The 24,832-nt window shown below is 34.1% G+C and overlaps 1 protein-coding gene across 1 annotated transcript in view; it reads left to right on the top strand.

Moving 5' to 3' along the window:
* The window catches only part of FAM227B (family with sequence similarity 227 member B), a 184,744-nt gene that overhangs the window by 128,061 nt on the left and 31,851 nt on the right, over positions 1–24,832 (top strand). Inside the window, exons 10-11 of the mRNA XM_023509997.1 lie at positions 6,773–6,870; positions 10,856–11,016. Coding sequence (XP_023365765.1) covers positions 6,773–6,870; positions 10,856–11,016 — 259 coding nt within the window. The remainder of the gene's footprint in view (positions 1–6,772; positions 6,871–10,855; positions 11,017–24,832) is intronic.

The following is a 24,832-nucleotide window of genomic DNA, read 5'->3' as shown; positions in this document are numbered from 1 at the left end:
CATGTCCTTTCCCAACCAACCACTAGCAAAGGAAATGAGAATACTGTAACTAGATTAAATAAATCAGAATTTAGTCTCAGTCCTATATAGGTAGAGTATGGGCTATTATGGATGAAATTGTATCATTCTAAATTAGTATGTTGAAGCCCTACCCCTCAATACCTCAAAATGTGACTGTCTTTGAAGACAGACCTTTAGAGAAATGATTACGTTAATAGGAGGCCTTTAACGTGTGCCCTAATCCAATATGACTAGTATCCTTATAAGAGGAAATTTGGACACACAAAGAGATATGAAGGGTGTGCACACACAGAGGAAGGACCACAGAGGACACAGAAAGAAGACAGACACACCAACAAGAGAGACCTTGGAATAAACCAACCCTGCCAATACCTTGTCTTGGATTTCTAGCCTTCAGAATTGTGAGAAAACAAATTTGTGTTGTGCTATTTTGCCGTGATAGCCCTTAAAAAAAAAAAAAAGTTGTTTTCACAAAAAACAGATCTAAAAAGAAATTAAATAATAATATCCCCTTTTTTTCATTTTGAAAATATTTCAGCAACTTAATGTTCCAATTTAAAAGTATAATAAACATATAAACAAACTGGAAATTCACATGGGGAGGAACCAGCAGAAGAACCCTGACAACGTGAAAAATCAGAGCAGATCAAAGCCAAGAGATTCCAAGGGAGATACAGAGAAATTGTTGTAATGGCAGAAATAAAATTCAGAGTATGGATGGCAAATAAGATAAATGGGATTGAGGAGAAGATAGAAAAAGAAATCCAAAAAATATTCTGAAAACTATCTCAAGAAATAAGGGTAATTAAAGACAAAATTACCAAGGATCTGGACATAATTAGGAAAGATATAGAGAGCTTAAGGAATTGAAAGAGACATTCAAGGAGATTCAAAACACATAGGCAGCCTTAGTAATAGAGTAGAACATGGAGAAGAAAGAATTTCAGAATTGAAGATAAGACTTTTGAAAATATTTTAGAAATCCCTTTTTATCTATAGCCAATATGTGTGAGCCTAGTGTTACTCTGAGCATTAGCCCATTTGATATATTCCTTGATGATCTGCAGTATTGTTTAGAATAGTCTTTTGTATGCACTCACTTCCCATCTTTTTTATATTTTGTTTTATTTTGTTTTAATTGCCCTTCCTCAAGAAGGTTTCTTGACAGCAATACAAAATTCAACCCCTTTTAAATCACTGTTTGTTCATCATTATATAGCAGCAATGTTCATTTTATAGGATTTTTCTTTTTGTGCCCTTTTGGAAACAGAATGCATAGAAACAGTCTTATATTTTATATAAATTTCTAGAAGTTGCTTTCTATAGACTATACTTTATATTTGACTGTATTCCCAGTGTTACTTTCTCACAAGGTTATTGTCTTTCCTATATGGCTAATCAGCTTGATTTTCTTCGTTAGAATTACTTTTTTATCATTTTTCTTCCATGAGATTAAATATTAGCAAAGCAAATAAGATATTTATTGCTTGCCCTACTTTTACCAATAGTTCCAACAGTTACTAAAATTTGTGAAATGCTTTATCACCACTGTTATTTTTCCTGTCCACTAATTGTGTGAGATTTATCAAAAAATATCTTCTATGTTCTCTGTCTGGTACTTTATAGTATTACCTCTGTCTATCATATTACTTTTGTTTCTCATATTTAAATTCTATTCCAAATTCTCTCCACTGTTCTTAAACTCATAGTTTCCATTTAATTCTTTTATTTTGTATACAATATCCTTCCAAAAGACCCTCACAATATTAATCTTATAATGCTACTCTTAAGTAGAACAGAATAAGACTGATAACCACTGGCATTTTGAAGGTAAGGAAATTTGGGCTCATAAAAGTGATCTGGCTTTCTAAAGTGAATAAAATGAGTCAGTTGTGGACCCATAGCTAGAACTCAGTATTTCTCATTCCTCTATTTCTCATGATAGTTCAGTCCTTCCTTTTGTTCATATTGCTATTGTTTCTTGTAATATTTAAATGATTTCACTTGAATAAAATATTTCCTAACAATGTAATAGTCTATCCCACCAAGTCTTCAGTGTTCTATCTTCTCATCTTAATATTTTAAGCTAATTTTATTTATTAACCACAATCTGTGTAGTAGAACTATTAATCTTGGTCCTGACCAGTTTCTCTACTGTTTGCACTGAGAATGTGGGTGCCATCTCTGGTTTCTTGATTATTTTTTATGTTATATATGTTGCTCTCCATATTATCTCATTTTAGTCTCATCTTATAGTTTTCTATAATAATTTGGTTTTCATCCTAGCTTTAATTATTCTTTCCCATAAATATATGACATACTGAAGCATAGAATGTCCTGGGTGTTTCAAATAATACAAATGTAACCATTCCATGAATGTTATTGCTAATAATTTAGATTTCACTTATTAAATGAAATCATCAGTTCAAGGTTACAGTGACCTATAATCAAAACACTGCACCAGCCAGGATGACAGAGAGAGACCCTGTCTCAGAAAAAAGAGAAAAAGAAACAAAGTAATAAGAAACCGTCCCTGGCTTGGATGTGGAGAGAAGGGGAACACTTTTACACTACTGATGGGACTGCAAACTAATACAACCTTTTTGGAAAGAAGTATGGAGAATTCTCAAAGAACTAAAAGTTGCCCTTCCATTTCATCTCACAATCCCATTACTAGGTATCTACAAAGTACAAAAACCATTTTGCCACAAAGACGTTTGCACCAGAATGCTTATTGCAGCTCAATTCATAATTGCAAAGTTGTAGAAGCAACCCAAATGCCTATCAACCCATGAATGGATTAACAAATTGTGGTATATGTATACCATGGAATACTAGTCAACCATAAGAAATGTTAAATTTACATTTTTTATGTTTATATCTTCTATGTCCACCTGAATGGAGTTGAAACACATTCTTTTATGTTTACCTGCATGGAGTAGAAACACATTCTTCTTAGTAAAGTATCTCAAGAATTGAAAAAAAAAATATTCAGTGTGCTCAATGCTAATATGAAACCAATTTATAAACAATTACATGCTCATACAAACTATAAAATACAAAAATAGTCTAGCAAGGAGGAGGGGTGAGGAGGGAGAGAGGAGGCAGAGGGCAATTGGTGGGAGAAGGGAAGGCATTTGGAGGGATCTCATCTAATGTGCACAATCTGAGGGTATTTAGCACACACCTTGAATGAAGGGCTCTTCTACAACTTGAACTTTACCTTGGAAGTGAGAACATTATAACCTAAAAATTTGTACCCTTATATTAATTTGAAATAAAAAAAAATCTGGCAAAAAAAATTAAAAAGCAATAGTTATGATGTGAAGGGTGGTGTATGAAACCAAGAAGATTGTAGACAAGTTTAAAAAAAAAGGTGATCAATGACAGAAATCACAATGATAAAAAAATCTAATATTAGCCTTTTACACAAAATGCTGGAAATTTTCTTGGCCTTTTCTTTTATAGGATCTTATGGACATTTTTAGATATGGAACTGTGAGAACATGGTTTCAACATAGAACACATCAATAAGTTTATACAATTAATAATCAAAAGAATTTTTATGATATTACCCGTCAAGACTGTTAAGGCTTGGTTTTAAAATGAAGATATTCTCAATTCCTTCTAACTATATCATTCTCAACAAGTGTAGTTTGTACTATCACATACAATTAAATTGGTCTTAATTTCTATATCTTTTTAAAAGTTCTTATGGAGATAAACTTACATTTGATGGGAAGAGTAATTTTTCAGAAAATACAGTCCAGTTTTTGCTTTGGAAGCCACTTAATGGTTGTTTTTTTTAATTTTTTTCCTTTCTATAGTAATGATTTCAAATAAGACAATAATTTTCTTCACTAGCACCTTTGACCAAATCTTAAGCTTAAAAGATTTCCTGTTTTACAATACATATGTAATGTTGGGTTCCTTTGTTCATAGTTATACAAGTTTCTTATTCAGCTACTTGTCAATTTGATCTTTACCCAAAAACCATAGGAATACTTGAAAAACTAATCACTTATGTCTTGCATCTACAACTTGTATGAGCAATGATTAGTTGTGGAGGATACAAATATGTCGTATAGTAAGTAATACTAGAAACTCACAAAAAAAGTCAAAATTAAGTAATGATATGGCACTTTCCTTAGGAACCAAACATGATATGAATCACTATTTTATTACCTCACAAAATCTTCATGTTCTTGGTTATACCAAACTTAGTTCAGAGTTGGTTTAAGCAAAGGATGTTGGTGATCACACATACACATAGCACATCATAGTTAACAAAGTACATGGACTCAAAAACATCTCTGTGAAGTTATTTTAAATTATGTGCATTGTGTAAACATAACTAGGAGAAGATTGTAAAGTCCTTTAGAACACTGTGGCCAATTTAAACCATGAATTCCATACAAAGATGTGGGAGGATTGTTCTATATGTAGATATGCAGACAGATATAATTCATTTGAGATCTAATATATGCACAAACCAACAACTGGGTCTGCAGATGGTGAGAGTGAAGGAATTTGGAGGCACAATGATCTGAAAAAACTGGGAAAAAATGGTAAGGAAATATATACAATGAAACATTAAGAATATACTCATGGGCTCGGCGCCTATAGCTCGGCCGGCTGGGGCGCCAGCCACGTGCACCTAGGGTGGCGGGTTCGGATCCCCAGCCCGGACCCGCCGGACAACGATGACGGCTGCAACCAAAGGGTGGCCGGGCGTTGTGGCGGGCGCCTGTGGTCCCAGCTGCTTGGGAGGCGGAGGCAGGAGACTCGCTTGAGCCCGGGAGTTGGAGGTTGCTGTGGGCTGTGATGCCGCGGCGCTCTGCCCAGGGGGACGGCTTGGGGCTCTGTCTCAAGAAGGAAGAAAAAAAAAAAAAAAAAGAATATACTCATGGGTATGCAACACTTTCTTTGAATCATTTTCCTATTTTGCTGAAACAGTATGTATTCTTATATTTTTATTTCCTCATATCACATTTGTTTTGCTTAGTGACTACTTATGTATTCTCTTTTCTTTGTTTTCCCTTGCACTTAAATACTAGATTAAAAGTCTCTTTCTGGGAACAATTCTGATTTAAATTAGATATATTATAAAAATATAGTGATGAGTAATGTTTCTTCTGTTTCTATAGTTTATTCAACTATTATGTCAACATATATAGCCTACCAGAACTTTCTTTAATTATACCAAGGAATAGGAATTGTTTGCATTTCAAAAGGACTATTAGAATAAAAACTCAAAAAGTGAATAAAGATAGCCATATTTGTGTGTCTCCTTTTTAAGGGAAATAACATCTTTAAAGTAAACGAAGGTAATTATAGAAATGAAATTTTCCCAATGGAAGTAGAGGAAGACTGGAACATTTTTCAGTAGTGACATTTCTGAAAACTTATTAAGACCAATTAAGATATATTTTCTTATGGTTTTATCAAATAGAGTTATCTTTAGTTTTATAGGTAATCTTCCTAAGCTTCCAGAGATACTGAGAACAGAAGACATATGAAAACTCTAATCAAGGGAAAAATTAATATTTTTTTCTAAAATAAATCAATAGGATACAGGAGGGAGGAAAAAAAGACAGTAAATATAATCATTTTATTATTTATTACTCATCATATCTAAGAAAATATTTTTAAGTAAATTTCTTTGCTTTGTGTTTACCATTTTTCTCTTACTATTTTGTCTATGATATTCCTGTTAACAATAATTCTACAACCAAGGTCAAACAATCTGAAAGTAAGCTTTTTTTGTAGGTATAGTGAACATAAAGTAGAGATTCCTTTATTGTTGAAATTATACCTGTTCATAGTATAATAAAAGTTAGGCAATATCACATACATATGTATTTAAGAATGATTCAAAATTGAGTAAGTTTTAAGAAGAAAACTATATAGCATATTACCTACTTTTCTTGCATATCTAATTCCAACTTAATATGATGTCAGTTCTACTCAAAATTTTAAAATGTAGATTCCTTGTACCAAAGCTTTAATCTCTGGGAGATAAACACTTACCTACCTCCAGTACCTCAGGCTAGTGTCTAATATTTCTTAATGTCTAATGTCAATGTCAACCCAAGGGACTTTCCCAACTTTTAAGAGGTTTGTCATCAACATCAGTATCTCTACATCTGAAAAGTCTAGAACAAACCTCTCAGACCACCTTTTTCTTCTATGCTGTGTTAAGATATATTTAATACCTATCTTGTCCTTTTAGGATGATTGACATAGCTTATTAAGTCATGGGTTCACCTTTCCCTTAAGATGTGGCAAGATTTTCTTCATACCCTCATGCATATTCATGCTGGTTGGAAGGGAGGATCACCAAGTCATTTCTTATCTGTGTGACACCCCATAGAGGGTCATGGAAAGTGCTCTGGACTGAGAAGTGAAAGACTTATATCATGTGCTCTCCCTCTGCTCCTTAATGAATGGTGGCTTAAAACATGTCATAGAATTTCTTGCACTTTAGTTTTCTCAACTGAAGGTTGTGGAAAATTTTACTTAACATGGAGTGGATTGTGAAGATGACATAAGATAAAGTAAATGAATGAATTTTATAAACTCCAAAGCCCGATTTAGTAAAAATATGACATGGAATATTTATTTCTTCTTTTGAGTCAGGCTATAACAATACCTTAACATTCTCTCATCCATGTTGGAGAAAGGGGTAGCATGCCTTTCATGAAGGAAAAAAAAACAAGAATTTTAAAAAATATTTTATTTTCTGTTTTAGCTATCGACTTCGATATGGTAAAAGTATTAAGAGATCCAAGAGCCAATGGAAAGTCCCTATCTAAGGATGAACCAAGATTACCAAAACTAATAACAAAGGTTTGGAGTGCAGTAATTATAAAAAATGTTCTTATTTGTTCAGTTTGCAATATAATTGCAATTGACCACACTTCACATAAGTAATGTGGGTTATTTTAGAAAAAGTTTTAATGATTAAAAGAGATTTATTGGAGGGTTTAATCTCAATATTAAAAAATTTTATTTTCTACTAAAAATAGCCCCCTCTAAATAAAAAACAATTATAGTATTTGTTTTTTCCAATACTTCTTATCACCACTTCTTGGGTTGATATACAGATTTCTTCTAGTGTTTTCACAAAGATATGATCTCAATAAACATCACAGTTGCAAGGAGAATTTCAAAGCAGTGTCAGCAATGGTCAGTCTATCCTTACCTCTTAAGCCATGGTCCTAGAATAGGACCAAGATTTAATGAGGTAATTGGCTTAAAATTCTTAATCTGTTGAACAATTGTTTTAAGTCTGTTACAACCTTTACTGCAAAAATTTTACCTAAATTATCTATTCAAATATGATCATTACTTAAAATTAGAAATTATGCCCATATGTAAAAACTACTTTCTGGAAGTCAATATTTATGTTTTTCCTAGTCTTTAATAATCCAGTTTTACAAAATCTCTTCTCTACTTATTGCAACTTTTGCAGTGCTGCCAAAGACAGTTTTAGGTATTTAGAATAGGAACTGCAGTTATCAATTTTGAGTTGATGACAATGTCACCATTTCAAGATTGCTAGATTTAGAAATTAGAGATGTATAATAGAAATTGTATATCTGATCTTCAGTAAGCACTAAAAATGGTCTATTTATTTTGTATACACTGTTTAATTGAGGATATATGGAAAAATGGATTTGTAACTGACTAAACAACCTTTTTCTTAAGACACTATTAAGAGATAGAAAGCCAATTTGAAATACATTGTTAGTGGTATACCCACCATATTGCTGCATTATTGGCCTTATTGTATTAGTCAGGTTGGCTGCCATTAAAAAAAAAAAAAAAACAAAAAAAGTGCCATATTCCAGATAATTTAAACAACAGGAATTTATCTTTCACAGTAATAGAGGATGAGGCCTCCAAGATCAGTGAGTCAGCCAATTTGGTTTCCTTGTGAAAGCGGCACTATTCTTGGTTTGCAAGTAGCCTCCTTCTTATTGTATTCTCACATGACAGAAAAAGCTCTGGTCTCTTCTTCCTAAGAGGACACTAATGCCATCACTGATGACCTTATCTAAACTGAATAGCCTCCAAAAGGCCCCACCTCCAGATATCATCACATTGGGGATTGGGGCTTCAACACATGACTTTGGAGGGGACACAAACACTCAGTCCATAACATATAATCAGATAATAATTAGTGTAATATGTCCATTTTATAAACCTGCATTGTAAAAGGGATGTAGACAAATGGAAGTATTTAAATAGAAAATGATCAGAATTATGAAGGGCTCTGAAACCATATTGCTTGAGCAATGACTGAAATATGTAAAGGTATTTCTTCTGAAAAGGAAAAGACTCTGGAGGCTATATAACTGCTTTTAATACATAGAGAGCTACTGTAGGGAAGCAGAATTAGGTTTTTTGTTGTGGCTCATAAAAAAAAAGATAACTTTTACCAATAAATGAAAACTATGGAGAGATAGATTTCAGTTCAACATAAAAAAGGATTCTAAGCACCAAAATTCTCCAAATGTTGAATGGATACCTGTGCATTTTCTATCTCTGGAAGTGGCATTGGATATGAGCATTGTCAGAACACATATTCAAGCCTCAAAAATCAGTTTAGCTTTTTTATGTGTTGTCAGGATTATCCCTTAATAAATTAATAGAAAAGTGTGGGCAAAAACCCACCCTTTGGACTTTCTAGTTCATCCCTTGTGATCATTCCAAAGTTTACAGGTTGCTTCAAATTTAAAGCTAACTAGACTTTTGACTTATAAAAGTCTTGTTTATGAAATCTTAAAGTGCTCTGATAAATTTCTGCCGTTATCTTTTGTGTAATGGATGGAAGCAATGGGGCTTCTGTTAATTTGACTATATGGAGTGTCGCTAAGGCAACTTGGGACTTTCTGCTTTAAAGCATCTAATAAAAGGCTAAGGCTTCACAAAACGTTGAATTTGCATCTAACACCTGAATCAGCTCTTGTCTGGCCGAACTACTCAAGCTGGGCACACTGCCTCTTGCCTATAATCTGGGAGGCTGAGGTGGGAGGATTATTTGAGACCAGAAATTTAAGATTATCTTGAGCAAGAGCAAGATCTTGTTTCTATAAAAGAAAAGAAAGAAAGAAAGAAAGAGAGAGAGAGAGAGAGAGAGAGAGAGAGAGAGAGAAGGAAAGAAGGAAAGAAGGAAAGAACGAAAGAAAGAAAGAAAGATTAGCCATAAATAGCGGTCTGTGCCTATAGTCCCATCTACTTGGGAGGCTGAGACAGTAGAATCTCTTGAGCCTAGGAGTTTGAGGCTGCAGTGAGCTACGATGACACCACAGCACTCTGGCCCAGGCAAAAAAGCAAGATTGTCTCAAAAAAAAAAAAAAAAGATCATGGCTCAGCACCTGTAGCACAGTGGTTTTGGCACCAGCCACATACACGGAGGTCGAACCTGTCCAGGCCAGCTAAACAACAATGACAACTGCAACCAAAAATAGCTGGGTGTGGCAGGAGCCTGTAATCCCAGCTACTTGGGAGGCTGAGGCAAGAGAATCACTTAAGCTCAAGAGTTTGAGGTTGCTGTGAGCTGTAATGCCATGGCACTCTACTAAGGGCAACATAGAGACTCTGTCTAAAAAAAATCATAGATTCTCTTAGAGGAAAAGGGAACTCTGAACTGTGATTTTCCTAATTTAATAACTGCTAACTGCAGAAAAACAACAGAAATATCAATTTCTTGAACTTTAGTAACATAGAATATTTATGTTATATTAACTAAGGCAGAAACAGGAAAAAGGTCACAAAACACCTATGTAGATAGGAAAGATTTTTTTTTAAAATCTAAACTGAGATTGAGCTGGGTTTGTGTACATTGTAAAGATCAGGCTATATAAAACCCAGTGTGAATTACCATGGGATAGTAAGATAAAAGAAATGATTTACATCATAGAAAATATATCTGATATTATCATTAAGTTTTCACCATCAAAGAACTGTTTTTATTATGCTAGTCCCATTATTTGAAATAATTATGTAGCTCCTAGGAATTCTGCAACACATATTATTTGTTAAAAACTATAGAATAAAAAAAGTGACCATAAGCAAAATAAATTCAAGAGAACTTTATGTATCAACAAAAGCAAATGAAAGTAAAATCTTACTTCCCTGCAGGAAGTGGAATCAATAATAAGCATCTTGGCATTACAAAGACTGGAGAAAGACTTAAACTTTTAGTAGTTACTGCATTTCTGGTTGTTGTTTTCTTAACATAGAATTCTTGATCAACAGCTTTTTCCCATCAGCACTTTGACTATGTTATCCCACTGCCTTCTGGCCTCCTTTGTTATTGACTGTTTGTTAATTTCATTGAGGTTTTCTTATATGGAATGAGTTTTTCTCTTGCTGCTTTTGAGTTTTTCTCTGTTTCGTCGTTAAATACTTTGTCTTTGATGTGTGTCGGTGTGAAATTATTCTACTTAGAGTTTGTTGAATTTCTTGGATATGTTTTTCATAAAATTTGGAAAATTTCAGCCATTATTTCCTTATGTTTTTTTATCTGGGCCTTTCCTGCGTCTGTTCATTTTCTTCATTCTTTTTTCTTTCTGTTCTTCAGAAGTGAATAATTTCTACTGACCTATATTCAAGCTGGGTGATAAATCAAAAGTATAAAAGAGCCTATTGCACATACTCATAAACTCATACCTTAGCAAATTCCTTTAAGAAGACACTTTGTGAAACTTTCTTTTATTTATTTTATTATAGCAAATAATAATTTTATTCTTACTTATGCAGTTATATTTTATTTATCTTTCTTTTAAAAATAATAATTAGCTTGATACTTTTCTTTCTGTTACAGTCGCATTATAGTGGCTATGGTCCAGAGTTTGAGAAGGTTCTCTTCAATACTGGAGGTCAGAGTCCACTGATTTTATATTTTCTTGAAATGAATAAGTTTGGAGATTTGGGCAAAGCCCCTAAAAAAAGCATGATGAAATTCACTGAAATAGTTCGAGAACCATATCCTTTTTTAAGCTTTGTTTTGACATGATTTGTTTCAAAAATATTCAAAACGTTTTACTAAATGTCTTAACACATTTATTAATCAGTGCTTTTATTTAGCATTTACTTATGCTCAAAATTTTGGTATCACATTTGACTGAAATATTTTCTCTTTTAAGCTAAGGCTGTGATTTTGCATTTAAGAAAAATAAAACAAAAGTAAAACCAAGGAACTTTAAAAACTGGTATACTTATCTATCTGATAAAAGGCGACTTTCCTGTTCAGTGTTAAATTTTAAACATTTGTCAGAACTGTGGGACACAAGCTTCTAGGTTTCTCCAAAGAGAGTTCCAGACATGTTCTAGCTATGGAATTCTTATTCAAATAAAAAAATATCAGAAAGCTCAATGTGCAAAATAAAAAATGATTGAGGAAAGCATGAAAGCCCAGAGTTCTATCTCCTTGTACCCCCTATTCCTCTTCTGTATAACTCTTTCTAGTCTCAGGCCTTACTCACTAAGGGCTCAGGTGAACCGCAAAGGGCTCTAGTACAGTGATCCCCAAATTGGAATCTATATAGTGTTACGTGTATAAGAAAGCACCAAGATTCTTATTTATATACATTTCTGTCTCAAAAATAAAACAGAAGTTACGTTTTACTAATATTTAGTAAACAGTCACCCTCACTCAGCTATTTCAGTCTGCACTCTGCTATATAGAGTAATAATAATGGCATCTTTGCACTTGTGTTGTTTTCTAAATATCACAATATATTGCTATTTTCTTTCAGTAATTAAGCAGATTATATTATAATATATAATTGTATCATCTAGTTTTAGCTAAATTAACAGTCACTAATTGAACAATAGCCTGAAAAGAGACTATAGATTGATGATAATATTAACATGTAAGAATAAATTTAAAAAACAAAAAAAAATGGCAGAATATTACTCTTATTCCCTGAAGTACATTCTTTTTAGCCAGGCTAAAAATGAAATTAATAATGACCCAATCATTTCTACCAAGATGTAGGCAAAAAAATAAATAAATAAAAGTTTTTTTAAAGACTACTTAAAATGTGATATATATTATTACTATAAACAATGGATCAAATCCTAAGTGTATGTTTTACTTTTCAATGCTACTTAATAATAATATGATGCTGATTTATTTAGCATTTAAAAGCCAACTCTCAAGAACATTGATATGAATCTCTATAATTTGAGGATGAAAAATTTGATGTACCATTAACAAATGAAATAAGTTGAATTTGTAAGAATTTTATTTCATCTCACTCTTTTCTACTTATAAGATCGCATAATTTTATAATATGCATAATATAGTAATCCAGACTGATATGTTAAAATTACACCTATATGGGAGTATACTCAAACATCTTTTACTCATGGGATACATGATCAAAAAAGTTTATAGACCACTGCTTTAGCAGATTCTCAGAATTCTTCCCAACACACTTCTTCTCACATACTTTAATCAAGACAACCTCCAGAGCTTCACTGACCACAAGCACATGGAATTAACTAGGACAGCCTGGAACACAAGGAGAGAGGGAAACTATGAGGCTAAATCAAACTTGAAAGTGGAGTAGTGATGAAAGAATTCTCATCAATCTTTGATTATGTCCAAAACAAAAATTTTTTTTATTACAGAATATTACAGGAGTAAAATTGTTTTGGTTACATAAACTGCTTTTGTACAGTTTGACTCAAAGTTATCTGTGCCCCTCATCTAGATAGTGTGCCTTATACTCAGTAAGTGTGAATTTACCCCTCCTTTCCTGTACCCTCCCACCTGCTTGCTTTCTGTTGAGTTTTACTACCAGATATGTACATGGGTGTTGAGTGATTAGTTCCAATTTAATAGTGAGTATATGTGGTGTCTGTTTCTCCATTCTTGCAGTATTTCACTTAGAAGAATGATCTCCCATCCATCAGGTTATTACAAAAGTTATTAGTTCATCATTTTTTTTAAATGGCTGAATAGTACTCCATGGTATACACATACCACATTTTATTAATCCACTTCTGTATTGATGGGTACATGGGTTGGTTCCACGTCTTTGTAATTGTTAATGGTGATACAATAAACATTCAAGTGCATGTGTATTTTTGATAAAAAGACTTTTTTTCCCCCTTTGGATAAATACCAAATAGCGTGATTGTTAGACTGAATGCTAGTTCTACTTTTAGTTCTTTGTGGTATCTCCATACAACTTTATATATAGATTGTACTAGTTTGAAGTCCCACTCATAGTGTATAAATGGCCCTTTATCTCCATACCCATGCCAGCATCTGTTGTTTGGGGATTTTTTGATGAAAACTATTCTCACTGGAGTAAGATGATACCTCACTGGTTTTGATATTCATTTCCCTAGTGATTAGAGACCTTTGGCCTTTTTTTCATGTTTATTGACCATTAGTCCATCTTCTTTTGAAAAGCTTCTGTTCATGTCTCTTGCTCATTTTTATATGGGGTAATTTGATATTTTCTTCCTAATTCACTTGCATTCTTTATAGATTATGGTTATCATCCTTTATCTGATGTATAGCATGCAGATACATATTTTCTCCCATTTTGCAGGTTGTCTATTCACTCTATTGATTGATTCTTCAGCTGTGCAGAAGCCTTTTAATTTAATTAGGTCCCATTTGTTAATTTTTGTTGTTGCTGTGATTGCCTTTGAGGTCTTCTTCATAAATTCTTTGCCAAAGCCAATGTCTATAAAGGTCCTTCCAACATTTTCTTCTAGAATTCACATAGTTTCATTCCTTAGGTTTAAGTCTGTTATCCATCATGAATTAATTTTTGTGAGTGGTAAGAGGTACAGATCCTGTTTTAGTCTTCTACATGTGGCTACCCAATTTTTCTAGTACCATTTATTAAATGGAGAATCTTTTCCCCACTGTTTATTATTGTCTGCTTTGTCAAAGATCAAATATAAGGATGGTTTTACATCTGTGTTTTCTGTTCTGATCCATTGTCTACATGTCTATTATTGTGCCAGTACTATGCTATTTTGCTTACTGTAGCCTTGTAGTATAATGCAAAGTCTGGTAAATTGATGCCTCCAAATTTGTCCTTTTTCATTAAGGCTGTTTTAGTTTATTCAGGCTTTGTTTCTGGTTCCATACAAAGCATAGAATTATTTTTCCTGGATCAGTGAAAAATGATATTGGTATTTTAATGGGAGTTGCACCAAATCTGTAGATCATTTTGGGTAGTGTAGACAATTTAACAATGTTGATTTTGCCAATCCATGAGCATGACATATTTCTCCATTTGTTTAGATCCTCTGTAATTTCTTTCCTCAGTAACTCATGTTACTACATGAGAGTTCTCCCTGTAGTTCACTTTTACCTCCTTACCTAAAATATTCCTAGGTATTTTATTTTCTTGTTACTATTGTGAAAGGTATTGAATCTTTGATTTGGTTTTCAGCTTGACTGTTGTTGAAGTATAGGAATGCTAATGATTTGTATACATTGACTTTGTAACCTGAGACTCTGCCAGTTTTTTTTTTTTATCAATTCCAGTAATCTCTTAGAATAATCTTTGGGGTTTTCTAGTTATAAACGTTGTCAACAAAAAGTGATAGTTAGAACTCTTCTGTCTGCATTTGGATATTCTGGATTTCCTTCTCTTGTCTGATTGTTCTGGCTAGGACTTCCAGCACTATGCTGAATAGAAGTGCTGACATTGAGGCTGGGTACAGTGGCTCATACCTATAATCCTAGCACTCTGGGATGCCAAAGCTGTTGGATCGCTTGAGCTCAAGAGTTTGAGACCAGCCTGAGCAAGAGCAAGACCTCATCTCTACTAAAAATAGAAAAATCAGCTGGGTATGATGGCAGATGCTTATAGTTCCAGCTACTCAGGGGGCTGAGGCAAGGGGGATTGCTCAAGCCTAAAAGTTTGAGGTTGCTATGAACTATGACACCACCACAGCACTCTACCCAGAGCAACAGAGTGAGACTCTGTCTCAAAAAAAAGAAAAAAGAAAGTGGAGACATTGAACAACCTTATCTTATTTCAAATCTAAGTAGGAATGCTTTTAATATTTCCCATTCAGTCTGTTGTTGGCTGTGGGTTTGTTGTATATGTCTTTTATAAATTTAAGATATGTTCCATCTGGGTGGTGCCTGTGGCTCAAGGAGTAGGGCGCTAGACCTATATACCAGAGGTGGTGGTTTCAAACCTGACCCCAGCCAAAAACTGCAAATAAATAAATAAATAAATACATAAATAAATCCTAGTCTGTAACACCCCAATACCACTCTGTAATAATAAAAATAGTTCTGATAAATGGCTTTATCTCACAATTAAGATGTACAGGGAGAGCCAAATTAAAAAAAAAGATATGTTCCATCTATGTCTATTTTGTTAAAGAGTTCTTATCATAAGAGTGCTGAACGTTTTCAAATGCTTTCTCTGCATCTATTGAGATGATTATATGATCTTTCTTTTGGCTTCTGGTTTATGTGGTGAATCACATTTATAGACTTGCATATGTTGAACCATCCTTGCATCCCTGGGTGAAGTCCACTTGGTCATGGTGAATTATTCTTTTGCTATACTGCTGAATTTAGTTAGCTTGAATCTTATTCATAATTTTTGCATCTATATTCATAAGGAACATTGATCTGTAGTTTTCTTATTCGAGTGTGTCCCTTTGGCTTTGGTATTAAAGTAATACCAGGTTCATAGAATGAATTAGGGTGGATTCCTTCCTCCTCAAGGTTATGAAATAATTTCTGCAGTATAGGTCTCAGTTCTTCTTTGTAGGTCTGGTAAAATTTAGTTGTGAAATCATCTAGTACAGGACTTTTATTCTCTGGAAGGATTTTTTTTTTATTGCTCCTTCAATTTCATTACTAGATATTGGTCTGTTTAAGAGTTCCATTTCCTCATGATTTGAGCCTAGGGAGGTTGTTTTCCAAGAATTTGTCCACTTCCCCAACATTTTATAGTTTGTGTGCATAGAGGTTTTTACAGTATTCAAAGATGACATTGACATTTGCATTTCAGTTGTGTTATCTCTTTTTTCATTTCTAATTGAACTTATGAGCATCCTTTCTTTTTTGTTTTGGTTAATCTCTCAAGAGATCTGTTGATTTTGTTTATTTTTTTTTTGAAAACCACCGTTTTGTTTCATTAATCTTCTGGATAATTCTTTTGTTATAAATTTAATTTAGTTGTGCTTTGACCTTAGTTATTTCCTTTCTTCTGCTGGGCTTGGGGTTTGTTTGTTATTCTTTTTCTAATGGCTTAAGAGAATTCATTACATTGCTATGTTGTGATCTTTTTGTTTTTTTGATGTAAGCATTTAAGATTCCGAGTTTTCCTCTTAAGCCTGCTTTTGCTGAATCACGCAGATTTTGTTAGCTCGTGTCCCCTTTGTCATTTAGTTCAAAAAATCTTATGATTTCCATCTTAATTTCCTCCTTCATTCAATAATTGTTCAATAGTAAGTTCCTTAATTCCCATAACTGTGTAGAATTGAGTGCATCTACTGGAGTGATTTCTAATTGTTATTCCACTGTGGTCTGAAAAGATTCATGGAACAATTTCTGGTTTTTTAATTTGTTTAGACATGTTTTGAGGCCTCAGATGTGATCAGTCTTAAAGAATATATATTTTGCATGTTAATAAGAAAAATGCATATTTAGTAGCTTGGGGTAGGTAGAATGTTCTGCAAATGTCTGTTAAGGCCCATTTGCTCAGAGTCTCATTTAAGTCCTATTTTTTTATTTTCTTCTTGGAGGGATATGTCCAGTTCTATCAGTGGGGTATTGAAGTTTCCAGCTATTATGATGTTGCTGTTTATACTTTGTTTAGATCTAGTAGGGTTTGCTTTATAAATCTGGGTGCATCTGTTTTAAGTTCATAAATATTTACAATTGATATCTCTTCTTTTGAATTGTTCCCTTTGCCATTATATAATAAACATCTTTGTCTGTACATTGTTGTTTTGAAGTCTATGTTATCTGACATGAGAATCACTATACCAGCTTTCTTGAGGTTTGCGTTTGAATGGAATACTTTTATCTACCCCTTCCCCTTGAATCTGAATGAGTTCTCATGAATTAGATCATAACCAGGCGACAACAGATATTTGGCTTGTGCTTTTTATCCATTCAGGCAGTCTATGTTTCTTTTCTTTTTTTTTTTTTATTAAATCATAGCTGTGTACATTAATGCAGTCATGGGGTACAGTGTGCTGGTTTTATCAGCCTATGTTTCTTAAGAAGGGAGTTCAATCTATTCATATTTATTGAGATATTTGATAAATGGGGTGGATTTCTGTTCATCCTGCTGAGTAGAAATTCATTGCTTTGTTTTTACCTCTTAAGCCATTGTGGTATCATGTGCTGACCTTCAGCATTTGGATTTTTTTACACCACTGGGTGTCTATTGTCCTGGTAAGTGTATAATGCACATCTGAGTACTTCCTACAGGGCAAGTCTGGTCTTGACAGATTCCCTCACTGCTTGTCCATGAAAGTCTTTATTTCTCTCTCGCATAAACAACTTCATTTTCAGATTACCAAATTATAGGCTGGCCATTATTATGTTTGAGAAGACTGAGAATAGGGCCCCTGTCCCTTCTGACTTGTAAGGTCTCAGTATGATGGGTTTTTCTTTGTAAGTCATTGATGCTTTCACCTTACAGTTCATAGGAGTTCCTCTTTTTGGTTAATGTTGACCAATATGATGACTATATGTCACAGTGATTGCTTCTGGGCAATTAATCTCCCAGGAATCCATTGTGCTTCTAATATCTGGATGTCCAGATTACCATAAAGACCTGGGAAATTTTCATCACATATTTCCTCAAATATGTTTTCTAGCCTCTGTGTATTGATCATGCCTATGATCTTATTAGTCTGCTTTAGATAATCCCATATTTCTTGTAGGCTTTGTTCATTACTCTTACTTCTCTATTCTTTCTCTTTGACTGCCTTGTTTAAGGTGTTATCTTCTTGCTCTGAAATTCTTTCTTCTGCCTGATCTAGCCTATTCTCAAGGCTTTCCACTGTGTTTTATATTTCCTTAAATGAGTTTTTCATTCCCAGAAGCTCTGCTTGATTTTTTTTGATAATTCAATTTCTTTAATGAATTTTTAATTCATTTCCTGCATTGTTTTTGTGGTTTCTTTGTGTTGGATTTCTATTTTCTTTTGTACTGCATTGAGCTTCTTATAATCCATATTTGAAATTCTTTATCAATCATTTCAATATTCTCATTTTGGTCAGTTTTCATTGGTTCAGAATTATTGTTTTCTTTGGGGAAGGTGTCCTTTCACTCTGATTTTTCATGTTTCTGGAGTTTTTTTACTGATTACTTCTCATCTGGAGCAAGCTGGAAACAGACTTTTTAAAATGTGTTATAGTCATACTTGAAAGGAAACCTTTCATGTAGATTACTTTCATTTTCAACTATTTTTCATCATGATTATAAAAATTTAAGTATTTTATTGTATTCGCATTTATGATGGGCATAGGTTTTTCCAAAGGCTATGCTAGAATTTAAAACACCAGTTTACTGAGAAAGCAGGAGAGTTTAAGTATGGGGCAGAGAAAGCAGGAGATGGAGATCTAAAGCATAAAATGTTTTAAGGAAAGATTTCATCCCATTCAAAATTGAAAGAAACCAACCTTTGAAAAGCAATGGGCCTTTCCAAAACATTTTCAGGCTAAATGAAGAAAATATCGATAACAATGTCTCACTTCCATTAGCACTGAAAAGTTTCTCAAAGCATGTTTTGAATTCCCATCATCTATTTTTTCATTACAAAATATTAAGGTTGTGCGTATGTTTTTGTTACATGGATACCTTTTATAATGCTTAAATCAGGGCTTTTAGTTTGCCGATCATCTCAATAGTGTTCATTGTCCCTGATAGGTAGGTTTTTACCCCTCCCTTCTTCCCCAGTTTTGATTTCCGAAAAGCATCTCTTTGTGCCCATGCATGCCCACTGATTAGATCCCAATGTTAGAGAATACATGTGGTGTTTGCTTTTTATTCCCTGAGATAGTTCTGTTCAACCACAAAAAGGAATGAAATGTCTTTTGTAGTAATTTAGATGGAAGGAGACTCCCTGTATATTATTGTAGAAAGTGACTAGAGTCCTATGACTGTGATAAGAGCAGGTACTCATCACACCCACTTTGTAGATAAGAAAACCAAAGCACAAATAAATTAAGTGGTCTCCCTAGGTGACTCATAGAGCAAAGCTAGCAGCAGAGTCTTCTAATTCCTGAGCTGTAGCTGCTTTTCTGAAAGGGCAATGCAGGCTAGAATTCTCCCTCAGCATGATACTAATAGTGGCAGAACCCCAAATTATGTTCTCCAAGATAATGATAAACTACTAATGAGATTTATGTCCATATTTCCTATAAATACCTGTGAACACTATGATCAAGGGAAACTTGAATTTACCTATATATCATTCAAATTTACTTTTAAACTATTCAGCATATAGAGCATTTTTATTAGTTTTCTCTGGATTCATTGAAGTTTTATAGTTTTCCTGAAAAGGAGCAACAAGTGCATCTATAGAGAGAGAGAGAAGTGGGAGAAAGTAGAGATAACACAAAAGGAGATAAATCATAACAAAAAAGAAAATGATTTATCATATTTGAAGTAGGCAGACTCTGAGATGGCCCCCCAATGATCCCTTCTTCTGGTATGTATGGTCTTGTGTAAGTTCCTCCACTTGAAAATGGGTTGAACTTGTGATTTTCTTCTCACAAAAAAATTATGGCAAATATGATAGGATGCCAGTTTTGAGATATGGTTACAAAAAGACCGACATAAGTCCATCTTCCCTTTTCTTGCTCACTGTCTCAGAACTCTCTTGGAGAAACCAACTGCTATGTTGTAAGCAAGAAAAGCCCATGTGGTAAGAAAATAAGGATGATCTGTAGCCAACAGCTGGTGAGAAACTGAGATCCTTATCCCAATAGCCCACAAGGAAATGAATCTTACAAACCACCATGTGAGTGAGCTTGAAAGCAGATCCTCCCCAAGTTTACTTTTAAGATGACTGCACCTTGCACCCACACTTTGACTACATCCTACAAGAGACTCTGAGCCAAAAGCATCCAGCTAAGTTGTGCCCAGATTCCAGCTCTACAAATGCTGTGCAATAATAAATGTTTGCTGTTTTAAGTTGGTAAGTTTTAAAGTGGTTTTCGCTATCAATAGATAACTAATACATGTTTGAGCAAAAATCTGGTTTAGATGACTCTCTTCAGTACTCCTATGCACCCAACTGCTTATCATACTGTGGTATAACTATTTGTTTACTTGTTTTACTCACCCAACGGGGAATAAAGAATTTTTTGCATCTGTATGCCTGATACCTAGAAATAGTATCTAGCACACAATAAATTTAAATAAATTTATGACAACTGGGGACAGTATGGTTTTATATGAAGATAAGATCAAATTTCATTTTATTTTCCAAAAAATTTGAAAGAAACTGACTTTTGAAAGACAGTGGGTCTCCTATCCAAGGACTAACCAGGCTCAGTGAGTAGGGCACCAGCCCCATATACTGAGGGTGGCGAGTTTGAATCTGGCCTCGGCCAAACTGCAACAAAAAAATAGCTGGGCATTGTGGCAGGTGCCTGTAGTCCCAGCTACTTGGGAAGCTGAGGCAAAAGAATTGCTTAAGCCCAAGAGCTGGAGGTTGCTGTGAGTGTAATGACATGACACTCTACCGAGGGCAACAAAGTGAGACTCTGTCTCTTAAAAAAAAAAAAAAAAAAGAGAGAAGATGAAGAAAGAAAAAAAGAAAAGCAATGGTTCTTTCCATGATGGTTTCTGAGATTATAAAATGTAATACCCACTGATAAGAAAAAACATTTTCAGACTTAATGAAGAATATATTGATAACGATGTCTCACTTCCATCAACACTGGAAGGTTTCTCAAAGCATGCTTTGAATTCCCATAATCTATTTTTTTATTGCAAAATATTAAGGTGGTGCATGTATTTGGCAGTATAGTTAAAATAAAGAATCCATTTGTCATCATATGTAACAATACAGTATTGAAATGGTTTGCCTTTATGTCATGACAGCAAAGAAAGGCAAGCTTCAGAATCATTTCAGTCTGCAGTCACTGCCACCACTGGCATGTTTCAGCTTTGGTGCAGGCAGCAGCCACCACCACTGAAACAGTGGCATGGATAAACATCTCTATACAGTACCTTGAACTTATTTTTAGCTATCTCCAGCTCTTGCCAAATACATCATTTTCCCCACAAATCCAGCATGGGAGCCATTTCAACCACCAGCAAAGTACAGATACTCAGAAACTAAAGGACAAAACCTAGTGACAAAACAAGCTTCGGCCCAAGTGACAAAACAAGCACAAGACATCTACCCAACAAGATGAACAGAACTCCATCCTACTTATCAATTGTCTCAATAAATGTGAATGACTTGAATTCCCCACTGAAGAAGCGTAGGGTGCCTGGCTTGTTAAAAAAGTACAACTCAATTCAACTGCCTATGAATGGATTAATAAACTGTAGTACAGTGTAATATACCATGGAATGGTGATATATGTAGAACTCTATTCAGCCATAAAAAAGATGAAGACTTTACAACTTTTGTATTAACCTGGATAGACTTTGAGAACATTCTTTTTTAAAAAGAGAACCAAGTAAAATAAGAATGAAAAAGCAAGTATCCAATATATTCAATACCATTGTGAAGCCTGTACACAAACTAGTACATATTCACACAAGAGAAAAACTCATTTTAATTCAAGTTGGGAGGAAAGGAGAGGAGGGAGGATGATTGGTGTGCTCACACCTAATAGATACAATGTAAGGGTATATTGCACACCTCCTCGTGAGAGACACAACTATAACAGGGATCTAACAAATGCAAACATCATAACTTAATCATTTGTACCCTCATATCAATCTTTAAAAAAAAGTACAAGTCAATTATTTTCTGTCTTCAGGAAACACATCTAACCCCCAAGGAAAAATCAAGACTCAGGTTGAAGGGTTGGAAAATTTTATGAGGAGGACCCCTCAGAAAATTGAAACAACATCAAAAATACACTATTGGGACCTGATCAAACTAAAAAGCTTCTGCACAGCCAAGAACACAGTAAGTAAAGCAAGCAGACAGCCCTCAGAATGGAAGAAAATATTTGCAGGTTATGTCTCTGGCAAACGTTTAATAACCAGAATCCATAGAGAACTCAAATGTATTAGCAAGAAAAGAACAAGTCATCCCATTTCAGGCTGGACAAGGGACTTGAAAAGAAATTTCTGTAAGGAAGATAGGTGCATGGCCTACAGATATGTGAAGAAATGCTCACTATCCTTAATCATCAGAGAAATGCAAATCAAAACTACTTTGAGATATCACCTAACTCCAGTGAGATTAGCCCATATCACAAAATCACAAAACCAGAGATGCTGGCATGGATGTGGAAAAAAGGGAACACTTCTACACTGCTGGTGGGAATGCAAACTAATACATTCCTTTTGGAAAGACATCTGGAGAACACTTAGAGAACTAAAAATAGACCTGCCATTTGATCCTACAATTCCTTTATTAGGTATATATCCAGAAGACCAAAAATCACATTACAACAAAGATATTTGTATCAGAATGTTTATTGCAGCCCAATTCATAATTGCTAGGTCATGGAAGAAGCCCAAGTGCCCATCGATCCACGAATGGATCAATAAATTGTGGTATATGTACACCATAGAATACTATATAGCCATAAAGAAAGATGGAGACTTTACTTCCTTCATGTTTACATGGATGGAGCTGGAAAATGTTCTTCTTAGGAAAGTATCTCAAGAATGGAAGAAAAAGTATCCAATGTACTCAGCCCTATTATGAAACTAATTGATAGCTTTCATATGAAAGCTATGACCTAATTATAGCCTAAGAATATGGGGAGGGGGAGGGTAAGGAGGGGTGGATGGGTGGAGGAAGGGTGATTGGTGGGATCACCTCTATGGTTTATCTTACAAGGGTACAAGTGAATCTTTCTAAAAGTAGAATATAAACATCTTAACACAATAACTAAGAAAATGACATGAGAGCTGTGTTAACCAGTTTGATGAAAATATTTCAAATTGTATATGAAAACGCCACACTGTACCCCATGATTGCATTAATGTACACAGATAAATTTAATTTAAAAAAAAAAAGAATCATCAAAGTGAAATGTCAGAGATATCAGCTGTCAATACTTAAAGAAATTGGACATTTATACTTAATAACCTGATACAATTTTTGTGTATCTTAAAACTTGTGTAATGACCCACATATTACTGTCCCTATTTCACAGATAAGGATAGTGAGGCATAGGAAATTTAGGTAAGTTGCCTGAAGACTCTAGAGTGAAGAATAGCACTTGGAATCTAACACTGGAAGACTAGTTTCATCTCCCACAAGTCAAACATTCTAGTATTTAATTGTTTGCTATTTACCATAGAGAAATGTGTAACTCCAGACCAAAATAAGAGCATATTCTAGGCTTTTAAGGATAGTCACAATTATGACTTGCCAAAAGGGTGGAAGAGGCAGAGAAGCCAACAGAGAACATAAAATGAAGGAATGCTATGATAATGTTCCTCATATTTGAGGATATACCGTTAACTTGATATTTAAACAGTTAGTCCTGCATTAAATCACATTTAAACACAGAGCAGACTGAAGGTGCATGTGGAGAGGATGAGAGGGAGTCAATATAATTGTACCTCACAGGAATGCTTATATCTTCTAACATGATTTTCACGTACATTTAGAAAGAATATAAACTTCTTTGCTTCTTTCATTATTAGTATAAAATTTGAAAATAATTTTTAAGAATGATCTTTTAATTTCTTTTTAGTACTAGATCACTTAGTATTAGAGTTATTAGTTATTAGGAATAACTTTGACCTCCAGGACTCAGAACTAAATGTGTGGTATGTATTTAAACTGTGCAGAATCTTGTACTAAATGTATTTAAGGCTCCTAATTCTCCCTTCACACAATATCTATGTTTTTGTAAACCACCATAAGCCCTTTATGTGTTGAGAGTAAGCTAACAAAAGAATACCCCCAAATCTAATAATTTTTTAATATGTGAAACACAAATTATTTAAAAAATTGAAAACTCAGGGACAAATGTTGATATAATTTATATGGGTCCTGTTAAAAAGAAAAGTTTATAGGTTGTATCTGTATTTCTAATGTGAGTTTTAAATATCCACATTTTATTGCAGTTCAGCAAAATCTAAACTCAATGCATTGTCATAATGAGTGCATTATGTTACTGTAAACACATGCTCCCACCATCACACATGCATATACAAAACTTTTTAACATGTGAATACTGTCCAGAAATGGATTATTTAAACTCTATAATTGAAAATAATGTGGGATATGTCAACAATTTATCCCAGCATAAAAATAAAAGCTATACAAAGAAATCATCTGTTGTGAATTATCCATAATGTGGGAGAAGCAAATAGTAATGAAAATAAGAAAAGAAAAGGACGGAACTCTGAGACTCAAGGAACATGGCCAGCTCTGTATGGACACTCCATCTTCATATATTAAGGTCCCAGTGCAATCTCTTTTGAACATGGGTAACTTCTTTTCACTTTTATTTATATAAAGATTTCTTTTTTTTTTTTTTCTGAGACAGAGTCTCAAGCTGTCCCCCTGGGTAGAGTGTCGTGGCATCACAGCTCACAGCAACCTCCAACTCCTGGGCTCAAGCAAGTCTCCTGCCTCAGCCTCCCAAGCAGCTGGGACCACAGGCGCCCACCACAACA

This window comes from Otolemur garnettii, unplaced genomic scaffold (assembly GCF_000181295.1).
Source record: "Otolemur garnettii isolate 467f Iridium unplaced genomic scaffold, OtoGar3 scaffold00011, whole genome shotgun sequence".
NCBI lineage: Eukaryota > Metazoa > Chordata > Mammalia > Primates > Galagidae > Otolemur > Otolemur garnettii.
The sequence above is the reverse complement of the archived record's forward strand: the minus strand, read 5'-3'. Positions and strand labels throughout refer to the sequence as shown.